General features: G+C 44.1%; 1 protein-coding gene across 2 annotated transcripts; it reads left to right on the top strand.

Annotated features, from left to right (window-relative positions):
- Positions 1-218: 218 nt before the first annotated feature.
- Positions 219-23,950, top strand: KCNG3 (potassium voltage-gated channel modifier subfamily G member 3; the record flags this gene model as incomplete). 2 transcript variants are annotated; one of them, XM_082851495.1, is made up of 2 exons in its annotated part: positions 219-850; positions 23,305-23,950. In XM_082851495.1, 2 exons carry the CDS (start codon positions 219-221, stop codon positions 23,948-23,950), a joined length of 1,278 nt encoding a protein of 425 aa, XP_082707621.1. The 2 variants fall into 2 exon arrangements, with proteins under 2 accessions (XP_082707621.1, XP_082707620.1); XM_082851494.1 differs by having other exon boundaries at positions 219-883.
- Between the last annotated feature and the right edge of the window lie 200 nt (positions 23,951-24,150).

The following is a 24,150-nucleotide window of genomic DNA, read 5'->3' as shown; positions in this document are numbered from 1 at the left end:
CGTCGCTAGCAAACACGCCGGACTGCCGAAGAGGCTAGAGCCGAGGGGCTCCCGGGCCAGCGAAGGGCAGCAGCGGAGCACGGAGGGAGAGCCGGCGGGACAGCCTGCGGGGCCCGACGGCGCGCTCCCCGGTCGGCCAACGGCAGGCAGGCCCCGCGCGGCGGCCGGGGGGGGCGGCGGCGGCGCCGTCGGGCTTCGGGGCCTCTGGGCTGCCAGCCATGACCTACAGGCGCAGCGGGGCGGCCTCGGTGGTGCTGAACGTGGGCGGCGCCCGGTACTCGCTATCCCGGGAGCTACTGAAGGACTTCCCGCTGCGCCGCGTGAGCCGGCTGCACGGCTGTCGCTCGGAGCGCGACGTGCTCGAGGTGTGCGACGACTACGACCGCGAGCGCAACGAGTACTTCTTTGACCGGCACTCGGAGGCCTTCGGCTTCATCCTGCTATACGTGCGCGGCCACGGCAAGCTGCGCTTCGCGCCGCGGATGTGCGAGCTCTCCTTCTACAATGAGATGATCTACTGGGGCCTGGAGGGCGCGCACCTCGAGTACTGCTGCCAGCGCCGCCTCGACGACCGCATGTCCGACACCTACACCTTCTACACGGCCGAAGAGCCGGGCGCGCTGGGCCGCGACGAGGCGCGACCCGGCGGTGCCGAGGCGGCTCCCTCCCGGCGCTGGCTGGAGCGCATGCGGCGGACCTTCGAGGAGCCCACGTCGTCCCTGGCCGCGCAGATCCTGGCCAGCGTGTCAGTGGTGTTCGTGATCGTGTCCATGGTGGTGCTGTGCGCCAGCACACTGCCCGACTGGCGCGCCGCGGCGGCCGACAACCGCAGCCTGGATGACCGGAGCAGGTACTCCGCCGGCCCTGGGAGGGAGCCCTCCGGGTAGGACGCACTGCTTCTTTGCCCGTCCTGTCCGTCCTGTCGAGTCTGTCCGTCCCGTCCGTCGGTCCAGTCTCCGTCCTGTTTGCCTCCGGGAGGCCAAGCCAGGCCGGGTTCTGGGCCGAGCGCGGCCACAGGCGCGGCGAGCCAAGGGGTGGGTTGGTCCTCACTACCCCCCACCCCACCCCGCTTTCCCCAGCTCTAGCCGGCTCTGGTACGCCCACTAGACGCCCCTCCTGAGGGCGAATCGCCAGCCTTGGGGAGACACAGATAGAGATGAACAAGCCTCCCATGTTTGTAGTTTACTTTTGAGCAAATTAGCAACCGGTTAATTAGATTTCTCTAAACTTTTATCGTTAGTATTCAACAATTTAACCTTGGGCTAAGAGCAGTTTGAATTATTTGCCAATTTCTGATGGTGTTTGAAAAGATGAAGTCTTGTTATCATGGTGTGGTCTGCTGTACACTGCTCACACACTCTATATACTCTGCATAACATTAGTTGTAATGGAATTTTTATAAAGGAGATTAATTTAGCGATAGACTCTAAATAATGGTTGTCCGTGCCCTTTTCCTCTTCTTTTCCTACCAAGTATGGAGTTAGCAAAGCACCTGTCCACCGTTTGTTACAGATTCACACTGTAACTTCCGGAAGATCTTCAGGCTGAGGAGGGAAAAAACCATGGGAAACTGCCCGAAGTTCAGAAACAGTATCCAGTATTTAATGGTTTTTCTTTTCACTTTAGTAGGATGAAAGGAAAATATTTTGATCTTTCCTTTGATAGTGCTTACCTTTCAATAGTGATAGCATACTTCTGTTTTTAGTACTAGTGAGTTTATTTTGCATATTTGGTGGGAGGAATAAACAGTAAAGTTGGGCTTTCAAGGGAGACAGCCTCTTTGGGCACAAACACAAAATTGTATCATGTGTTTTACCTTGGATCTTCTTTTAAGATTCACTCTCCATTCATTTTAAAAACTTGGTTGCTTGCCTGGTAATCTTTTCCTGATAGACATGTGCATGGTTCCACTGGTGCTATGTGCCCTGATACTGGAGTGGATTACTTCCACATAATATTCTTCCTTTGGAGAGTAAAGATTTTTATTTAAATTTAGGAAGTAAATAAACTATCTGGGACCATGGAGTCCATTACTGATATGCTATCTTGACATGAAATCTAAGACACATGCTTTGAAAGGAAATTAATTAGAAAACTCATTTTGTTTAATGTATTAGTTTCTGAGTTTTCAATTTACAGATAAGAATTACTTATTTGGTACTCCATCAGTACAATGAAATTAATTTATGTACTTATGAAAGAAATGAGAGACATGAATAATAATTTTAGGGGGAAAGAGAGAAAGAAACCAAAAAGGGAAGAGACAGATGGAAAAGAGGAAGACTGCAAAAGAAGTGAAGGAAGAAGATAAATGTTTAATTTGTGTATATGTATTTTATGTATGTATATAATTATTCACGTCAGAACTGTTTCCTAGATACGCAGATATTTCAGGCAGAGACATGTTTTTCTTGGCTTAATGGCCCAGTTTTAAGCTTCACTCTGAGTGTAGGTATATGAAAACCATTATCTGTAATCCCAAACAGATAAACTGAGGGATGACTGAATGACTTGAGGAGGCTGCACATTACAGAGGGAGCCTCCCACAGGCCCCCTCCAGCAGACAACTAAGGTGGTACTTTGAGAATAGTGTCTCAAACCCTGTTTGCTTGTGGTTGCTGAAATTAGTCTTTCTTCCTAAAACATCTTTCTGATCATATTCTGATCATCTCCCAAATGAAGTCGGAACTTCTCTCTTGGCCTTCAAGGCTCTTTACCTTTGGTTTGTTTTGTTTTGTCTCGTTTTGTTTAGCCGCGCTGCGTGGCTTATGGGATTTTTAGTTCCCTGACCAGGGATCGAATGCTGGCCCTTGGCAGTGAGAGTGTGGAGTCCTAACCACTGGATGCCAGGGAATTCCCCAAGGCTTTTTAAAAATTTTTTATTTATTTAATTTATTTATTTTTGGCTGCATTGGGTCTACATTGCTGCACTCAGGCTTTCTCTAGTTGCGGCCAGCGGTGTTTACTCTTTTTTGTGGTGCGCGGGCTTCTCATTGCGGCGGCTTCTGTTGTTGCGGAGCACGGGCTCTAGGCATGCAGGCTTCAGTAGTTGTGGCTTGCGGGCTCAGTAGTTGTGGCTTGTGGGCTCTAGAGCACAGGCTCAGCAGTTGTGGCGCCCAGGCTTAGTTGCTCCGCGGCATGTGGACCAGGGCTCGAACCCGTGTCCCCTGCATTGGCAGGCAGATTCTTAACCACTGGGCCACCAGGGAAGTCCCTCCCCAAGGCTTTTTGCCCGTTAACCACAATCTGCCTTTGTTGACTTACCCACTGTAATTTGCAAACATCTTTTGAGTATCCGCTGTGTTCAAGGTACTCTCGGTATTCCAAATATTGTAACATTTTTGGGTGAGGAAACCGTGTCAAGCTGGCAATTGATGTAGGAATCAGAGGCACAGTTGATCAACAATTGGGTTGAGCTGTTCTGGGAAGGTCTCAAGGTGGAAGAGGATGGAAACAAGCTGTCTTTGGAAGGTTACAGAGGTTGTGCACTGCCCAACACTGACAGGTGGTATCATTTATGTAAACTACAGTGTTTGAAACCTGTACAACCATGTGTACCCCACCTGGGAACAAAATACGGAGATTTTCCGGGTAATAGGAACATCTAGGGCCTAGGCATGACATTTGTATATTACGTTTAGGGAGTGTGAGTCCAGTGATGGAGTGAGAGATGGAGACAGGGCAATGTTAGAAGGCCTGGAATGAGAGGGAGAATAATTTTATTTTGCAGGCAGTGGTTAGCTGTTGGCAGGTTTGGGGTGAGTGGATCATGAGTATAAGGTAACAAATGTCATGAGTTGTACACCATAAATTGGAAATGGTGGAGACTGGAAATAGGAGGATTAATTTGGAAATTTTTGCAGAGGGAGGGAATGAGAGCTTGGATTGCTTTCAGGTTGGTGAGAATGGAGATGAAATGACAACTCTGGGAGATAGTAGGAAGAATCAAAATAAATCCTGGGCATTGGAAGGATACAGGCTCAGGGACTGAGTAAGTGGATTTCCAGGATCTAGGAGCACTCCCTGCCACCTGCAGGCTCCATTTGTCCAGACCAGCCTGTTAACTTGCTCCTGAACCACCTGGATGTCCCTTACTGTGCAGTCAGTCCCTTTTAGATCATCCATCAAGCCCAACTCTGATTCTGTTTCCCTTTTGAAGCGTTTCCTGACTACCCTAGTAGATGTGATATTTCCTCCTGAGTTTCTTGAGAGACTGCTTACTTGTGTGACTCATTTGGCAGCTGTAATATCCTTCCTAGCATGGTGGTTATTTTTTTATATAACCATGTCTTAGCCACCAAACTAGATGAGATGAAAAGCCCTAGAAGGCATCTAAATTCTCTTATATTGTACTATTTATTACGATAGCATCTTTTAGAAAAAACTATTATTCAGGCACAATAAATATCTATTGTTTATCTTACATTTCAAAATATAACCTTCCAGAAAGTATCTTCTCTTGCATAGATTGAAGAGCTCTGTGGGTTAAGGCTGAGGCATTCAGGTGGTAGAACTCTTAGTTGAGGAGAATGGGATCCTGTGCTAGAATGAGAAAAAAGTCTGTTAAGTCAGGGAGTCCTTATTTATCAAGTACTTACTGTGCAAAAGGGATAAAGATAAGAATATATGGTTTGGGGACTTCCCTGGCGGTCCAGTGGTTAAGACCTGACCCTTTCACTGCCAGGGTGGGTTCAATCCCTGGTGGGGAGCTAAGATCCGGGAACTAAGACCCCGTAAACCACTCTGCGCAGCCAAAAAACAACAACAGAAAATCCCAGGAACTGCTTAGTTCTTTTATGCAGCTGCATGACGTTCCATTGTATGAATGTCCTATAATTTCTGGACACTTAACATTGTTTCTTGTCTGTAGGGAATGCTGTAGTGAATATCCTTGTACATGTACATTATTTTGCTTTCATGAAAGTATATCCATAGGATGAATGCCTGAAAGTAAGTCATTGGGTCAAAGGACATTTGTACTTGCCTTTTAAAAAATTATGTATATATAATTTTTAAATTTTTTATTGAAATATAATTGATTTAGAATGTTGTGTTAGTTTCAGGTATACAGCAAAGTGATTCAGTAACATATATATGTATTCTTTTTTAGATTCTTTTCCTTTATAGTTATTACAAGATATTGAATATAGTTCCTTATGCTACAGTAGGTCCTTGCTGGTTATCTACTCCATATTTTGTACTTGTCATTTTCATAAATAATTCCAAATTGCTCTGCAAAAAGTTGTATCAATTTATACTCCCACCAGTAGTGTGTGAGAGACCATGTTTTTTCATACTCTACAAAGCGTTATTATACTTTTGATTTTTTTTTTTAGTTATTTCTGAGATACACATTTTAAAGTAATAACTAGAATTATGACTTATAACATACCTATACTTTTGATTTTTTATCATGCTGGAAGGTGAAAAATGGTGTCTAGTAGTTTTAATTTATTTTATTGATTGATTGATTGATTGATTGATTGATTGATTGATTTTTTGTGGTTCGTGGGCCTCTCACTGCTGTGGCCTCTCCGTTGCGGAGCACAGGCTCCGGACGCGCAGGCTCAGCGGCCATGGCTCACGGGCCCAGCAGCTCCATGGCATGTGGGATCTTCCCGGACCGGGGCACAAACCCGTGTCCCCTGCATCGGCAGACGGACTCTCAACCACTGCGCCACCAGGGAAGCCCAGTTTTAATTTATTTTTGCCCTGAGTAAAAATGTGCATCTTTACATATATTTAGGACTCACTTATTTTACTTTTCAGTGAGCTGTGTAAATTTTGGCGATGACTTTCTTAGTTGGCGATTTTTAGAAAGAATTAAGAAATTAGGTCTTTGTTAATGACATAAGTTGCAAATATTTTGTTCTCTAATTTAGGACCCCATTCAAAGAAAACTACAGGGACTTCCCTCGAGGCACAGTGGTTAAGCATCCGCCTGCCAATGCAGGGGACACGGGTTCGAGCCCTGGTCCGGGAAGATCCCACATGCCGCGGAGCAACTAAGCACGTGTGCCACAACTACTGAGCCTGCACTCTAGAGCCTGTGAGCCACAACTACTGAGCCCAAGTGCTACAACTACTGAAGCCCGTGTGCCTAGAGCCCGTGCTCCACAACAAGAGAAGCCACTGCCATGAGAAGCCCCTGCTCACTGCAACTAGAGAACGCCTGCGCACAGAAACGAAGACCCAACGCAGCCAAAAATAAAATAAATTTTTTTTAAAAAAATAAATAAATAAAAGAAAAGGAAAAAAGCCTCTGTGCTCCCAATGCAGGGGACTTGGGTTTAAAAAAAAAAAAAATAAATAAATAAATAAAAATAAAACATGGACCAGATATAAATAAGTTGTACCTTTTACTTTTTGGTCCCTCAGTTTTCTCAGCAGCAGTGTTCTCTCTTTTTTTTAAACTTTTAAAAATTAATTAGTTAATTAATTTTATTTTTGGCTGTGTTGGGTCTTGCTGCACGCGGGCTTTCTCTAGTTGCGGCGAGCAGGGGCTACTCTTCGTTGTGGTGCATGGACTTCTCACTGCGGTGGCTTCTCTTGTTGTGGAGCATGGGCTAGGTGTGTGGGCTTCAGTAGTTGCAGCGGGTGGGCTCAATTGTTGTGGCTCACAGGCTCTAGACCGCAGGCTCAGTAGTTGTGGCGCACGGCCTTAGTTGCTCCACGGCATGTAGGATCTTCCCGGACCAGGGCTTGAACCCATGTTCCCTGCATTGGAAGGTAGATTCTTAACCACTGCACCACCAGGGAAGCCCAGTAGTGTTCTCTTTTGAGTTTTAAATCTCTTTAGCATGCAAAACCTTGCTGTAATTTTAATCTGTTCTTTAGAAATTATTTCTAAAAGTTGCTTTGTGTTGTGAGACTTTGAGATGTAAAGATATTTAAATTTCTTTAGGTGTTATTTTAAGTCCAAGTTTAAAAAATGAAATAAAAATGAAACAGCAGGTGATAGAAATTTAAAACTCAACTGTATTATTTCTATTGCCTTTTAGGTCAATATTATATAAATTCAATAGGTTTTTTAAAGTACTTTAAAAATAAAAAGCAATATTTGAAACTGAAGATGAAAGTCTCAGTGCTTTTACTTTGCAGATAAGGTGGATATTTTCGGAAACCAGTAATTAATAGATCTCTGATAGGATTGAACATAACCCAGAACCTCAGTTAAAGTCTGTTCTTTCACAGTGGACTGTTTCTTTTAATATGTGTACAGGGTTTTTCTATCTGCTGCCAATTTTAGAATTCAGTGGAAACTTCCTTTTGTTAATACCTTTTCTTTAATCAAAGTGCTTTTTTTCTCCCTTTTGGTAAGAAAGTTATTTTAAACATTATTCTTTTTTTTTTTCAAATGAAAACTTGGCTCATTGGAAAAAAGTACGGTTCTAAGTGTTACAGAGTAAAGAGTAAACATGCCTCTTTCTCCTGCATCCTATTACCCAGTTTCTGAGTATTCTTCCAGAAATTTTCTTTGCATATATACAAATATACACACTACATATATATGAGTGTATATATGTGTATATCCACTATCCACATAATTATATATGCATATTATACAGATGTCTCTTATTTATTTATTTATATATATATTTATTTATTTGGCTGCACCGGGTCTTTGTTGCAGCAGGTGGGCTCCTTAGTTGTGGCATGCAAACTCTTAGTTGTGGCATGCATGTGGGATCTAGTTCCCTGACCAGGGATCAAACCTGGGCCCCCTGCATTGGGAGCATGGAGTCTTATCCATGCATCACCAGGGAAGTCCCTACAGGTGTCTTTTTATTTTTATTTTTTTAATAAATTTGTTTATTATTTATTTTATTTTTTGGCTGCATTGGGTCTTTGTTGCTGTGCACGGGCTTTCTTTAGTTGCAGCAAGCGGGGGCTACTCTTTGTTGCAGTGCGCAGGCTTCTCATTGTAGTGGCTTCTCTTGTTGTGGAGCACGGGCTCTAGGCACACGGCTTCAGTAGTTGTGGCACACGGGCTCTAGAGTGCAGGCTCAGTAGTTGTGTCTCACGGACTTAGTTGCTCTGCGGCATGTGGGATCTTCCCGGGCCAGGGCTTGAACCCATGTCCTCTGCATTGGCAGGTGGATTCTTTTTTTTTTTTGCAGTACACGGGCCTCTCACTGCTGTGGCCTCTCCCGTTGTGGAGCGCAGGCCCAGCGGCCATGGCTCATGGGCCCAGCCACTCCGCTGCATGTGGGATCTTCCCGGACCGGGGCACAAACCCATGTCCCCTGCATCGGCAGGCGGACTCTCAACCACTGCGCCACCAGGGAAGCCCTGGTAGGTGGATTCTTAACCACTGCACCACCAGGGAAGCCCCCTTACAGGTGTCTTTTAAATTTATAACTGGGATCATTCTATAATCTTGTTTAGCAATTTGCTTTTTTCACTTAACATCTAGGAACTCTTTCCACATCAGTTAATATAAATCTTCCTCCTTCTTTTTAAAATTTGTGTAGTATTCCATTGTATAGATGGGCCACAGTTCATTTACAAGTGTCTGTCCTATCAATTATAGTAATGGCTGTAATAGTCAGTATTTATTGAATACTTATAATGTGCTAGTCACTTGTTAAAGTTTTACAATTATTTTATCATCTAAGCCTCATAATAATCCTACAAGGTAGCACCATTGTTATCCCCATTTTATGACTGAGATTTAGATAGATTAAGTAGGATGTCAGACTCACATAGTGGTTAAGTCGTGACCTGGCATTTGATTCCCAGGTCCCTGCTCTACTCTGCTGTGGAATGGTTAGCTCGACTGTAGTTTTTCAAAAATGCAAACAGGAGTGCAGAGCACAGTCTTTTTCATGTTTCTTTGCAAATTGGTATAAGTGCATATGTTGGATAAATTCCAAAGTGGAAAAATAGCTGGGGACTATTATAATAGCTGGTGCAGTGGTTAAGAATCCGCCTGCCAATGCAGGGGACATGGGTTTGATCCCCGGTCTGGGAAGATCCCACATGCTGCGGAGCAACTAAGCCTGTGAGCCATAACTACTGAAGCCCGCATGCCACAACTACTGAAGCCCGCATGCCTAGAGCCCCGTGATCCTCAACAAGAGAAGCCACCTCAATGAGAAGCCTGCGCACCACAACGAAAGAGTAGCCCCTGCTCGCTGCAACTAGAGAAAGCCTGCGCACAGGAACGAAGACCCAACGCAACTCAAAATAAATAAATAAATTTATAAACAAACAAAAAAACAGTACCTTATACAATGGGCTTTTAAAACAAATTGTCCCTATTTCTCATTTAATCTGTATAATTTATTTAAATGGTGGATGTTGGTGCTTTAACATTTCTACAGCAAATGCTCTAAAGAATTATTTTTAACTTAGGAGACTATTGAAAATAAAGCAAACTTTAAGCATTTTTAAAAAATGTGATTTCTTTATGCCAATCAAAATTTGTTTTCTTTGAATACAATTACCAGAAACTTAAAAAGCAGAACAAACCGATCTGTGAAATAAAGGAAATACATGTTTTACGAAGGCAGAAGGAGAAATTATGCATAAAACCATCATAAAGTCTTTCAGGCATGTAAAAAAGTATAGATTATAGTACATCGAGCACCTGTGTACCTACCACCCATCTTAAGAAATAAAACATAAAAAGTACAGTTGAAGTCTACTAGGTGCCTTTTCCCCATTGAAATCACTTCCTTTTCCACAGATATAGCCACTTTCCTGACTTTGGTGTTATTATTTTATGCATTTAAAAACACTTTTAGGGAATTCCCTGGCAGTCCAGTGCTTAAGACTCTGTGCCCGCAATGCAAGGGGTGTGGGTATGATCTCTGATCAGGGAACTAAGATCCTGCATGCACAGAGCGCAGCCAAAACAAACAAACAAACAAAAACACACTTTTTAAAAAATTAATTTATTTTTTGGCTGCTTTGGGTCTTCATTGCTGCGCGGGAGCTTTCTCTAGTTGCAGTGAGTGGGGGCTACTCTTCATTGCGGTGCGCGGGCTTCTCATTGCAGTGGCTTCCCTTGTTGCAGAGCATGGGCTATAGGGGCACGGGCTTCAGCAGTTGTGGCACGCGGGCTCAGTAGTTGTGGCTCACGGCATCTAGAGCGCAGGCTCAGTAGTTGTAGCACACGGGCCTAGTTACTCCGTGGCATGTGGGATCTTCCTGGGCCAGGGCTTGAACCCGTGTCCCCTGCATTGACAGGTGGATTCTTAACCACTGCACCACCAGGGAAGCCCACACTTTTTTTTTTAAAGGAAGCGCGTTTTAATCATTGCTCATAATTGGAATTAACGTAAACATGACAATTCTGAGTACAGCTACAAAAAAGTTCCTTAAGATAGTATGGATTCCCTGAAGAGAGATTTCTAATTGAGAAACCTGTCAGTAATCCAGGAAAGGAGGGACATACGGAATGTTCTGCCCCACAGTCTTCCAGGCTTATCCCAGAGCAAGGTGGGGCCCAGGGGAGGAGTCCAGACAGGCATAACGAGTCCTCCACTGGGATGACCCAGGCCCCAGGCCAGGGCATGTGTTGAAGGGGCCATGTGGGCCAGGCAGAAGGCCACGATTCTTCTCGTTGCCGAGTTCCACAGGGCTTCAAGCCTCTACAGGGTTTCCGCAGCTTCAGGGTGTGGGTTGGGAAGCAGCCTGGGCACTTGGAGGCGATCTGGCCGCGTGTTTTTTGGCCTCCGCTGCTGCTGGCATCTCCTGGCTATTCAGGCCCTATTGTGCCCTGCGGTGTTTGTCTTTGGCCTCTTCTTGACGGGACTGTCGCTCCATCCTGGATTAGCCACTGGCTCCTGCACGTGCGGGTCTCACCAGTGTTTTTGGCCGCTCTCCACCTGGGGACCGTCTGCATGTCCGGTGCAGGCGTGACGTGGCAGCCCACATACACAGTAGTGCATGTTCCCGCAGAACTGGGGGCTTTGGCAGGAGGGGCGGCTCAGCGCAGGGAAGTTATCCAGAGCCCAGGCCCAGGCTTGTTCTCAGTTCAGGCCCAGTGGCATGTGGGGCTCTGGATGTGCCCTCCTCCAAGACAGCTATTCCAAGGTGTAGTATGCGGGGGCTTCCATGGCTTCAGCCTCCTCACCAGGCAGGGACGCCTAGCAGATCTAAGCAAAGGGGCAAATCAAAAACACTTTTAATATATGCTTGTACATACATATGTATTTACACATAAAACACAGCATTGTTTTTGCATTTTTAAAACCATTTTTAGGGACTTTTCTGGCGGTGCAGTAGTTAAGAATCCGCCTGCCAATGCAGGGGACACGGGTTTGAGCCCCAGTCCGGGAAGATCCCACATGCTGCGGAGCAACTAAACCTGTGTGCCACAACTACTGAGCCTGTGCTCTAGGGCCCGTGAGCCACAACTACTGAGCCCACGTGCCTAGAGCCCGTGCTCTGCAACAAGAGAAGCCACTGCAATGAGAAGCCCGTGCACTGCAACGAAGAGTAGTCCCTGCTTGCTGCAACTAGAGAAACCCCGCATGCAACAACGAAGACCCAACACAGCCCCCCAAAATAATAATAAATGAATAAATAAATAAATTATTTTTTTAAAAAAGAAAAGAATTGGGGGAGGAAAGGACTTGGGATTAGCAGATGTAAACTATTTTATATAGGATGGATAAACAACAAGGTCCTACTATATAGCACAGGGAATTATATTCAATATCCTGTGATAAACCATAATGGAAAAAAATATTTAAAAAAGGAATGTCAGGGCTTCCCTGGTGGCACAGTGGTTGAGAGTCCGCCTGCCAATGCAGGGGACACGGGTTCGTGCCCCGGTCCGGGAAAATCCCACATGCTGCGGAGCGGCTGGGCCTGTGAGCCATGGCCACTGATCCTGCGTGTCCAGAGCATGTGCTCTGCAACGGGAGAGGCCAAAACGGTGAGAGGCCCGCGTACCACAAAAAAAAAAGAATGTCAAAAAATAAATAAAAAAATAAAAAGAGAAAGTAGAAAAAAAAAGAATTGGTATCAGTTTTTATAAGATGATCATGTCTGAGGAGGATGGTCTCTTGATATCATTTCTTCTTTAAAAAATTCTTTTACTAATGCATTGCCAATGAAATTTATAAAAGAAGGAGTAGAACCCATCGGGTAGTTGTATATGGATTGGGAACAGATCAATTCTTGCAGTGAGTTGATCTTCTTGCATCATTATTTAGATGGATTAGTGTCTCTTTGGAGTGGAGGTGAAGGTGCTGGGGGAGATTATTGTACCTGCAGGATGAAGGGCGCCCACCCGGAGTGGAGAACGCTGCTGGCCTGGATGGGCAGGTGTTGATGGGTCTGGGTTTCTGTTGCTCTCATCTCTGGGAAGTTTTTTAGTAGTGAGAACCAGAACCGCAGATTTTGGGTCTCTCCACTTGTTATGTGTAGGTTCACCTAGAACATGGTGGTTTACTGAAAACTCATTCCTCAGCATCTGGTGAAGAAAAGCTGCCCTGGTGTCCCCGACTTTGAGAGCATCTGGTAGAGATACACACAGAAATGTGGATGGTTTCTTCAGAGGCAGCCCAGAGCCAAGTCCTCGATTACAGGGTAATGAACACAAACACTGAAGCATGGTGTTGATGAAATTCTTTTCATAATTTGGCTCTGGAAAGATGATTTCTGTCTTTTCATCTGTTAGGAAAATCAAGAGACTGGTTCACAGCGGCCATCTCTTTTTTGTTTGTTTGTTTGTTTTTTGTTTTTGCGGTATGCGGGCCTCTCAGTGTTGTGGCCTCTCCCGTTGCGGAGCACAGGCTCCGGACGCGCAGGCTCAGCGGCCATGGCTCATGGGCCCAGCCACTCCACGGCATGTGGGATCCTCCCGTACCGGGGCACGAACCCATGTCCCCTGCGTCGGCAGGCGGACTCCTAACCACTGCGCCACCAGGGAAGCCCGGCCATCTCTTGTAGTAAGATTTTGCTGGGTGGTTTTCTTTTCTTCGCTTGCCTCGAGGCATCTGCCTGGTTCCCTCCGACCCACACATCTCTCCAAGGTCCAGGATGGTGTTGAAGGTCTGCTCAGTCTTGGGTCGTCTGCTCATATCCTTGCATCTGTAGCTCTTTGTGCCCTTCACAGGCAGCCAGTGGCAGGGTCTTGTTGAAGTCTTCTGCCATCTATCCCCCATTTCATTTCATTTCATTATTTCGTTTCATTTCATTCCCGTCATCTGCCAGCTTGGGCCCTCCATTTCTCTTGCCTGTGTCACAGCCTCCTGATTTTTCGCACCCTCCAGTCAGCCCATAAACATCTGCCCGCTGTATATTCCCACAGTACACTTGGCCTCTTCCCAGCTCACAGGCCTGGCAATATGCCCAGCACATGGTAACCTCTTAAGAAATGCTTATTCAACAAATGAATCCACCTGTTGCCAAATCTTTAAGGGGTTCCCTTTGCCTTTAAAGCTATAACTTGACTTTGAAAATCTGTCAGCTTTGCCATAAGGCTTCAGTGTTGCCATAAGGCTTCCAGCCATAAATCCTACAATCACGCCTCTCTCCACTGCACATCTCACTTGGCAGCCCAGTGAGGATCCCTGTTCCCTGCGTACTATGCATTCAGTTGTGAGAATTAAATGAATTAATATGTATACATTTACAGAAAAATGCTTGGTACTTGAGTAAGTACCTAATGTATGTTTTTGTTTATTTTCATTACTGATCTAGAGTACAAGATAAAAATATATGAGTGGTATGGATTTTTTCTTTCTGTAAGGTAATTAAAATACATAAGAAAAAAATCAAGTTTTTGTTTGTTTGTTTGTTTGATTCCTGCCTTTTTCCCCCATTGAACTTGTGGAGAAAACTTTTATAAGGACATGAAAGAGACTGTAGAGAATTTGGTGGACGGTGATGTAGTTTGTTGGAGATTTTTATTACACCATGTATCATCACACTGTATAGGCCTGCTAGAAATGCCTCATACGTTCAAGCCTGAAAGCTTGGGGTAGGAAGGGTGCAACTTTTCTTTTTGTGCTACTCCTGGGGCTGTGCTGGTTGATTCAAGCCACTGACAACTTCATCATGGTGATTGCTCTTCTAGTTGGGCATGCTTTTCACTTTTTCTTTAAAATTTTTCTTAATTGGAAAAATAATATGTGCACATGGTAAATCATTTAACGGCACAAAAGGTAATAAAGTAGAACATGAGTTTCCATCCTGCGGTCAGGCTCCCTCCCTAGAGGCAGCAACTGATATTAACAGTTTCTTAAGTATCCTTCCAATATACGCAGACACACACACACACACACACACACACACACACACACACACGCACGCACGCACACACACAATTAGAGCATAATATATGTACTGGTCTGCACCTGTACATCTTGAAGACTGTTTCACATCAAAGCTCAGGAATGCACCTTAACTCTTTTTCATGGCCACATGGCATAAGGTAGAGTCATAAAATTTCCAATGTCAACTTCATATGGTTCAACCTAATAACTTTAGGAAATACATTTATGTAATCAGTCTCCTCTGGAGAGATGTTTATATATTTTTTTATCCTTGGGTATTACAAACAGTGGATCTCATTGTACATATTCTTATGTAAATATGCAAGTGTGTTTGTAGGATAAATTCCTGGAGTAGGTGGCTGGGTTTCATGTGCAGTATAAAGCTTGATAGGTTCTGCCAATTGCTCTTTTAAGTGGTTGTACCAGTTTATGCTACAGACAGCAGTGTGTGAGAATATAGGCAGAATTCTTGGGAGAAGAGAGAATGAAAGGATGGAGCTTCCATTCTTGCCTTCTCTTTGCACTCAGGAAAACACTGACATGATCTCCTTTTGAGTGTGAAGGGAAGACTACAAGCCCGGAGATGGTTTGTAATAATGATAATTATAGACACGATTTATTGAGCACTTACCATGATTTCATATTACTTCAGTTAATTCTTAAGACAATCTGAGAGATAGGTCTTACTGTTATTCTCATCATTTAACCATTGAGGAAAATTCAGGAAGAGAGATTAAATAGCTTATCCGTGGTTTCACAGCAAGTTACAAGTGGAGAAGGGCACCTTGCTTCAGGAGCCGCCTATCTTCTCCCCTTCGTTGGACAGTTTCATGTACGTATTTTTATTTTGGGTAAAAAATACATAACATAAAATTTACCATCTTGCAATTCTGAAACTGTGTTAAGAACCAGCAGTATGAAAAATGCTACTCTAACACATAAACCATGGAGACTAAGAGATTGACATATTTAATAGTAACAATTAACATTGTCATAAAAATCATTAGCATTTTCAGATGTTCCTTAGTGCTTCAAAGCCCAGTAGATCCGTGTTTTATTACCTGTGCCACTGCAATTTCTCAGTTGTGTGATCTTGGAAAAGATGTTTGACTTTTTAACTTCAGTTTTGTAATCTGTAATATGGAGATATTAGGGGAAATACCCGTTAAACAACAACTTGTCTTTTTCCTCTTCCCTCAGCCCCTGGTAACCACCATTCTGTTTTCTGTTTCTCTGAATTTTGACTGCTTTAGATACCTCCTATAGGTAGAATCATACAGTCTGTGTGTGTGTGAGACTGGGTATCTTTCACTTAGTATAACGTCCTGAAGGTTCATCCATTTATTAGCATGTGACAGGATTTTCTTCCTTTGTAAGGCTGAATAATATTCCATTGTAAGACTGTGACACATTCTATTTACGGAGTCATTCATTAATGGACATTTGGGTTGCTTCCACCTGTTGGCTATTGTGAATAGTACGGCTATGAACACAGGTGTGTAAATATCTCTTTAACACCCTGCTTTTAGTTCTTTTGGATATATAACAAGAAGTGGGATTGCTGGATGATATGGAAGCTCTGTTTTTATTTTTATTTTTTTTATTTTTATTTTTTTTTGCGATACGCGGGCCTCTCACTGTTGCAGCCTCTCCCGTTGCGGAGCACAGGCTCCGGACGCGCAAGCTCAGCGGCCATGGCTCACGGGCCCAGCCGCTCCGCGGCATGTGGGATCTTCCCGGGCCGGGGCACAAACCCACGTCCCCTGCATCGGCAGGCGGACTCTCAACCACTGAGCCACCAGGGAAGCCCTGTTTTTAATTTTTTGAGGAACCTCCGTACTGTTTTCCACAGCTGCTGCACTATTTTACAATCCTACCAACAGTACACAGAGATTTTAATTTCACCACGTCCTCATCAATACTTGTTTTCTGGTTTTTGTTTCTAATAGTAGGTATCCTGATGTGTGTGAGGTGATACCTTCGGATTGGTTTTGATTGCATTTCTCAGATGATTAGTGATGTTGAGCATCTTTTCAAATGCTTGCCGGCCATTTGTATACCATCTTTGAGAAGGGTCTGTGCAAGTCCTTTGCTCATTTTTAAATTGGGTTATTTGATTCTTTTGTTGTTGAGTTGTAGGGGTTCGATATGTATTCTGGATATTAATCCCTTATCAGATATACGATTTGCAAATATTTTCCCCTATTCTGTAGCTTGCCTTTTCACTCTGTTGATTGTGTCTTTTGAGGCACAAAAACTTTTAAGTTCGATGTAGTCCTATTTGTCTATTTTTGTTTTTGTTGTTTGTTCTTTTGGTGTCATAGCCAAGAAATCGTGGCCAAGTGCAATGTCATGAAGCTTTTCCCCTATGTTTTCTTCTAGGAATTTTTAAAAAACTTGTTTTAGGTCTTACATTTAGGCAGTTAATCCATGTTGAGTTAACTTTTGCACTTGGTGTAAGGTAAGGGTCCAACTCAATTCAGCACGATTGTTTGAAAACTAAATTTATTTTTATTTATTTATTTTTGGCTGCACTGGGTCTTGGTTGCTGCACCTGGGCTTTTCTCTAGTTGTGGCGAGCGGGGACCACCCCTCGCCGCGGTGCGCAGGCTTCCCCTTGTGGTGGCTTCTCTTGTTGCGGAGCACGGGCCATGGCACGTGGGCTCAGCAGTTGTGACTTGCGGTCTCTAAAGAGCAGGCTCAGTAGTTGTGGCACACGGGCTCAGTTGCTTCACGGCGTGTGGGATCTTCCTGGACCAGGGCTTGAACCCATGTCCCTTGCATTGGCAGGCAGATTCTTTTTTTTTTTTTTTTTGTGGCTGCGTTGGGTCTTTGTTGCTGCGCACGGGCCTTTCTGTAGTTGCGGTGAGTGGGGGCTACTCTTCGTGTGGTGCGCGGGCTTCTCATTGGGTGGCTTCTATTGTTGCAGAGCACGGGCTCTAGGTGCACGGGCTTCAGTAGCTGTGGCTCGTGGGCTCTAGAGCGCAGGCTCAGTAGTTGTGGCGTACGGGCTTAGTTGCTCCACGGCATGTGGGATCTTCCCAGACCAGGGATCGAACTCGTGTCTCCTGCATTGGCAGGCAGATTCTTAACCACTGTGCCACCAAGAAAGTCCCCTCAGCACCATTTTTTGATGACAGGCTTCAGTTATCCCTTAAAGCTCCCAGAAGAGCCATTCCAGTCCTTCAAGTTCTGTCAAAGTCAATACATTGTACTGGACAAAAAGCTGTTGAGCACTTGTATGTCTGATGGGAAGTAAGGGCAGGAGATACAAAGATGAATAAGGCAGGGAACTCTCAGGTGATGTGATTGCTCTATATCTTGATAGGAGTTTCAGTTATAGAGGTTACACATTTATCAAACCTCAGTGAGTGTGCACATAAGGTTTGTGCATTCCATTGCATGTAAAGTTCAAATCAAAAGAAAGAAATGAAACAAATATTGAACTCTGGTTAATAATATGCACTCTGAATTTTTTAGATGGAAGTGCACCGATATCTGGATTTATTTTAAAATGCATCCAAGAAAGAAAGTTTAATAGATGGATATAGGGGTGAATAGGTGATAAGCAAGTATATTTAAAATATTAATTAATTTGTTCCATGTGTGAAATTTTTCACAATAAAATGTTGAGTGAAAAAGATGAGAAGTTAGCACCCAGAGGGAGACTGATCTTCACCTCATACAACATAGTTAATGGCTTTTTATGTCCTGTCCTAGTCTTTTTTGCAGGTAGGAGGGGATGGTTAGCACTAAAAGCATTTGTTCTCCTGTGGAGCCTGTTTGTAAACCTCTGAGTCATTGCCAGAAGTACCTTCTGTCATGACGGATCAGTTAGGGGAATTAGAATGACTGATGATTGCCAGCAATTTTTGAGCTCCTCCAGTGCCTACGGAAGGGAATACATTTTACATCGTAACTTAGTACACAACTATATGTAACTGAAACAAAAGTTTTATGAAACTATACTTTGATGCACACTAATATTTCTATTTAATTTCCCAAAAAAACCCTCCATCAATTTTGATCCATTAATGGGCTAAGAACCAGCAGTGTGAAAAATGCTGCTCTAATACATCAACCATGGAGACCAAGAGATTGGCGTATATAATTTAATATTAACAATGAACATTGTCATAAAAATCATTAACATTTTCAGATGTTCCTTAGTGCTTCAAAGCCCAATAGATCTGGGTTTCATTAGCTATGCCACTGCAGTTTCTTAGTTGTGTGATCTTAGAAGAGATGTTTAACTTTTCAGCCTCAGTTTTGTCATCTGTAAAATGGGGATATTAGGGGAAGGACACACTCCATAAAGTTCTTGAAAAGGGTTAAATGAGATGATGTCTACAAAGTGCTTAGCACAGTGCTCAACTGAAAGGCCTCTCTCTCTCTCTCTATATATATATATATATATGTATATATATATATTTAGCTGTGAATTCATGAGCTTCTATTTGTTTGGGCCTCAAAAGAAATCAGAATGGGCTTCAAAGGATTCTGGTATCTTCAGTATCTTCTTCCGTTCTTTTTTTCAGTTTGTTTTTTATAGAAGTAGCCCTCGGAGTGCCCAGTCATTTGCTGTAGTGCTCAGTGAAACACAGCGCTTAAGTTTTCCAGCAGTTGCTGGAGGTGGCACTGGCAAGAGTGCCATTTGGAAACATGGGGAGTTTTGGCAGGCTTAGTGGTGTTTGTTGTTGGAGAATGCCTTGGCATAATCCTGGTTGAAAGAGGGATGCCTGGGGTTTCTCACTTATTCATCTCCTTAGCGTGGAATTCTGGATAAATTGTGTCTGACTTGGGGGGTGGGCAGGAGGAGCCCCGTGGGCCTCATTACAGATGGGTTTACCTCTTTGAAATTCCCTTACTGAGAGATTATTTAGTGTCATTTGGATTTCCTCCTTTTTAATCTGAACAATTTGGCTGCTGGTGGAAGTAATTAGCTGAAAATGTTCTGGTGTTTTTGGCACAATTAAAATTTTTACTCTTCTTGGGCTTCCCTGGTGGCTCAGTGGTTGAGAATCCACCTGCCAATGCAGGGGACACGGGTTTGATCTCTGGTCCGGGAAGATCCCACATGCCGCGGAGCAGCTAAGCCCGTGCACCACAGCTACTGAGCCTGCGCTCTAGAGCCCGCGAGCCACAACTACTGAGCCCGCCCCACGACTACTGAAATGCAGCCAAAAATAAATAAATAAATTTATTTAAAAAATCTTTTGGCTGTGTTGGGTCTTCGTTGCTGCGCGCAGGCTTTCTCTAGTTGTGGAGAGCGGGGGCTACTCTTCGTTGCAGTGCACGGGCTTCTCACTGTGGTGGCTTCTCTTGTTGCGGAGCACGGGCTCTAGGCGCACGGGCTTCAGTAGTCGTGGCGTGGGCTCAGTAGTTGTGGCGCACGGGCTTTGTTGCTCCACGGCATGTGGGATCTTCCCGGACCAGGGCTTGAACCCGTGTCCCCTGCATTGGCAGGCGGATTCTCAATCACTGCACCACCAGGGAAGCCCCTACTCTTCTTAATTTAATAGGCTCTTAGGACTTTATTGCTGGGAGAGCCCTTAGAAGATCAGAGTGAGAAGAGCAGCAGGACTCCCGGCATCAGGTCTAGTGCTCTTGCTCATGTCTGGCTAGAGAAGAGACAGTACTTTAGCTCGAGAACTGATAAAAACCACAGCCGATCAGAGAACACTATTGCTGTGACTGCTTTGTGCTCTTGCAATCCTTTTTGAGTGTGTATCTTATTACTTACTGAATTTACCAGTTTATTACTTAGGATAGCAACCAACTTAGAAATTCTGGTGGCTTAACACAACAAGGATTTATTGGTTGCTCACATACCATGTCCTATGTCCAATCAGAGTCAGGATGGGGAATGTCTGTCTTTCTTTGAACATACACTCAGTGACTTGAGCTGGTAGGGACCCCACCACCTTGGAGCCACTTAGGACACATGCCTTTCAGGTTGCCGTGGCAGGGAAGAGAATTCACACCTACTCTTCCATGCCTCTGCCCAGAACTGTAGTCATTTTGCCCACAGCTCATAGATCAGAACTGGTCATGTGACCTTGCCTAACTGCAAGGGGCTAGAAATATGGGAGAACGTATGGAGTATTTGATGAGCATTACCAGGGAGAAGGGATGCCTTTAATATGTTTATTAAAACTGAATATTGAAAAAATGCAGCCTCCTATCTTCTAGATCTACCAAGTTTCATTACCCTCCCAGTTTTCTAAGCCTCCAGGTTCATAGAGGTCATTATGGCAGCAGCTTTTACTGATAGCCTGGTGGGGATAGAGAAGCTGCTGCCAACCACAGAGTAATGGGGTCTCTGTGCAGAACAGCAGGTAATACAATAGAGAAAGAAATAGGGGCAGCTGTGACCTCATCTGCTGATCTTCCTCACTGGGCGGTAGGTTGGATTACTTTCACTGTGGGCTGTATCTTCTTGCTTAGTTTGTGTGTAGGCTGAAGAATAATCCCTCCCTCCCCACAAAAGATATCAGGTCCTAATCCTTGGGAACCAGTGGATATTACCTTATATATCAAACGGGATGTTGCAGATATGATTAAATTAAGAATCTTGAGATGGGGGATTGTCCTGGATTATCGCAGGGGCTCTGCATGCTATCATGTGTATCCTTACAAGGTGGAAGCAGAGGGAGATTTGACATGGTGAGCACAGAGGCAGAGATAGGAGTGATGTGGCCTCAAGCCAAGGAATGCCAACCAGGAGCTGGAAGAGGCAAGGAATGGATTCTCCCCTAGAGCCTCCGAAGGGAGTGGGCCCTACTAACACTTGATTTTGGCCCAATGATAATGATTTTGCACTTCTGACCTCTGGGTATGTGAAAAAATAAATTTCTGTTGTCTTAAGCCGCCAAGTTTGTGGTAATTTTTTTGTTGTTGTTGTTTTGTTTGCTTGTTTTTGCGGTACGCGGGCCTCTCACTGTTGTGGCCTCTCCCGTTGCGGAGCACAGGCTCCGGACGCGCAGGCTCAGCGGCCATGGCTCACGGGCCCAGCCGCTCCGCGGCATGTGGGATCCTCCCGGATGGGGGCACGAACCCAAGTCCCCTGCATCGGCAGGCGGACTCTCAACCACTGCGCCATCAGGGAAGCCCTGTGGTAATTTTTTCAGCAGCCACAGGGAGTTAATATACTCAAGTTACCACTTTCTTGTTGGTCAGTGGTTCTTGCCCTTCTGACCAGTGAGGAATTGGGACTGGAGTGAATACTGGGGAACCAAGTGACTGGGCAATAGGATGAGAGTGAGAATTTTCTTTCTGTACTCTTTTTTCTTACCTTTGAAATTTAAACCATGTGAATGTACGACCTCTTCAAGACATAAATCAAATTAATCTCTATGGCCCTAGGAACCTCCATAGTAGGGGAACATTGTTAATTTTATTTATTCATTTCCCTGAGAAGCATTCAGTGCAATCTGTGTTCTGTGCCATGCACTTTGGATACTTCTTTTCAAAATGTTGCCCCACAGACCTTACCATCCCACCTGCTACATTTTCTTCTCTCTCCATCATACTTCTCGTGTTTGGGTCTAGGTCAATAGTAAGACAGAATTATGTGGAGAAAAATGAATGATGGTATAAAGACTGTAACTTTAAATTTGAAAATGTAATTTAATTATAATTTTTTAAATGCCATGTTTAAAACATTTTATTAGTCATATTTGTACTGTACTGTACAGACATGTACTGTAGTGCATTTTTTTTCTAAAGCTACTGCATGAAATAACTGAAATAAAAATATTTACAAATAAAAAAGTGTAATTTAATTAAAAATTACCTTAGCATTACCTCTCACTCTGGGTCAGGGCTTCCTAACCACTGTGCTGAGGTTTAATTCCTCAGCCTTGGGGAGTGTGGGGCGAGGCTGGTGGCTTCCACTTCAGGAATGCTACCCCTTGACGCCAGTAGGCTATGTAGGTAATATTCTTTTCAACGTGTGCAGTGACATGGAAGGGTTGGTAAATACTGCTCTAGATTAAATGTGACCCTATATTTTATTTATTTATTTATTTATGGCTGCGTTGGGTCTTCGTTGCTGCGCACGGGCTTTCTCTAGTTGCAGCGAGCAGGGGCTACTCTTCGCTGCGGTGTGTGGGCTTCACATTGCGGTGGCTTCTCTTGTGGAGCATGGGCTCTAGGCTCTCGGGCTTCAGTAGTTGTGGCATGCGGGCTCAGTAGTTGGGGCTCACGGGCTTAGTTGCTCCACGGCATGTGGGATCTTCCCGGAGCAGGGCTCAAACCTGTGTCCCCGGCATTGACAGGCGGATTCTTAACCACTGCGCCACCAGGAAAGTCCATGGCCCTATATTTTAAAGATACATGTTGAATCAAAATAGCTATGGAAAACAAACAAACAAACTTGTTGGGTCTTAGTGATTGTTTTGCTCCACTGCAGGATTCCTCAGCCTTTTTTCCACTGTAACGCTTGTGATGAGGATGGTCATGACCTGGTGCTCTCTTGGTGAGGGCACTGGCATTCCTGAAAAGCCCAAAAGGCAGGCTCAGATTCAGTGTCTCCCACACAGCCTGTAGGAAAAAAAAAATACAGTAACATTTTCGGAGATGATATTGAGTTCACTCTTATTTACCAAGAAGTAAATCATTGAAAACTTGGGTGTGTCCACTGTCTATAGGAACCAAGTCCTTCTGACCTACCTAATAACTTACATCACAGTAGAGAACCACTGCCCTCATGGAATAACATTTCATAGTGTGGCGAGCTGAGTATAAGTTAATTTCAAGCCACCAAGTAAGAGATAGATTTTTTTTTTAAGTATTAGTGACAACAAGCAAACAAATTTTTTTTCAATGCTATTACATGCCATATATAAATAAGAACTTCATCAAGTTCAGTTTTCATTTGTTGATGTATTTGTTGTTCTGTTGCATCCCGGTGAGTCTGATGATGTTGGTAATGCTGTCTGTTCTTTTATGTTTTCTGGAAAGGTAACTAAATGTGTATGTCAGTGTAGTACTATCTGAAGAAATCTAAGAGCTATTAAAATGCTTAAAAATAAAATGATCAATTCTTCTTTTGTTCTCTTGACAGGATAATTGAAGCTATCTGCATAGGTTGGTTCACTGCAGAATGCATTGTGAGGTTCATCGTCTCCAAAAACAAGTGTGAGTTTGTCAAGAGACCCCTGAACATCATTGATTTACTGGCAATCACGCCGTATTACATCTCCGTGTTAATGACAGTATTTACGGGCGAGAACTCTCAACTCCAGAGGGCTGGAGTCACCTTGAGGGTGCTTAGAATGATGAGGATTTTTTGGGTGATTAAGCTTGCCCGTCACTTCATTGGTCTTCAGACACTTGGTTTGACTCTCAAACGATGTTACCGAGAGATGGTTATGTTGCTTGTCTTCATCTGTGTTGCCATGGCAATCTTTAGTGCACTTTCTCAGCTTCTTGAACATGGGTTGGACCTGGAAACATCCAACAAGGACTTCGCCAGCATCCCTGCTGCCTGCTGGTGGGTGATTATCTCTATGACTACAGTTGGCTATGGAGATATGTATCCTATCACAATGCCTGGAAGAATTCTTGGAGGAGTTTGTGTTGTCAGTGGAATCGTTCTATTGGCATTACCTATCACTTTTATCTACCATAGCTTCGTGCAGTGTTATCATGAGCTCAAGTTTAGATCAGCTAGATATAGTAGGAGCCTCTCCGCTGAGTTCCTAAATTAACGCATTGCAAATCAAATCTTGCATACACTTCATTTGATCGAGTTGACGCTACTTCATATTCATGCATTTCTCGTTGGGTGAGCACTGCAGTGGTACTGTCATCACCTTGGTAGAGTAAAAATTGTCCTTCCCAGCTGAAGGGGTAAAGCAGTTTACTTATTATGGAGTAAATATGATTGAGACTGCACAGGAAAAGGAAT

Source organism: Leucopleurus acutus (genome assembly GCF_964270905.1).
Source record: "Leucopleurus acutus genome assembly, chromosome: 12".
NCBI lineage: Eukaryota > Metazoa > Chordata > Mammalia > Artiodactyla > Delphinidae > Leucopleurus > Leucopleurus acutus.
Note: the sequence above shows the minus strand (reverse complement) of the source record. Positions and strands in the feature narration are given on the sequence as shown.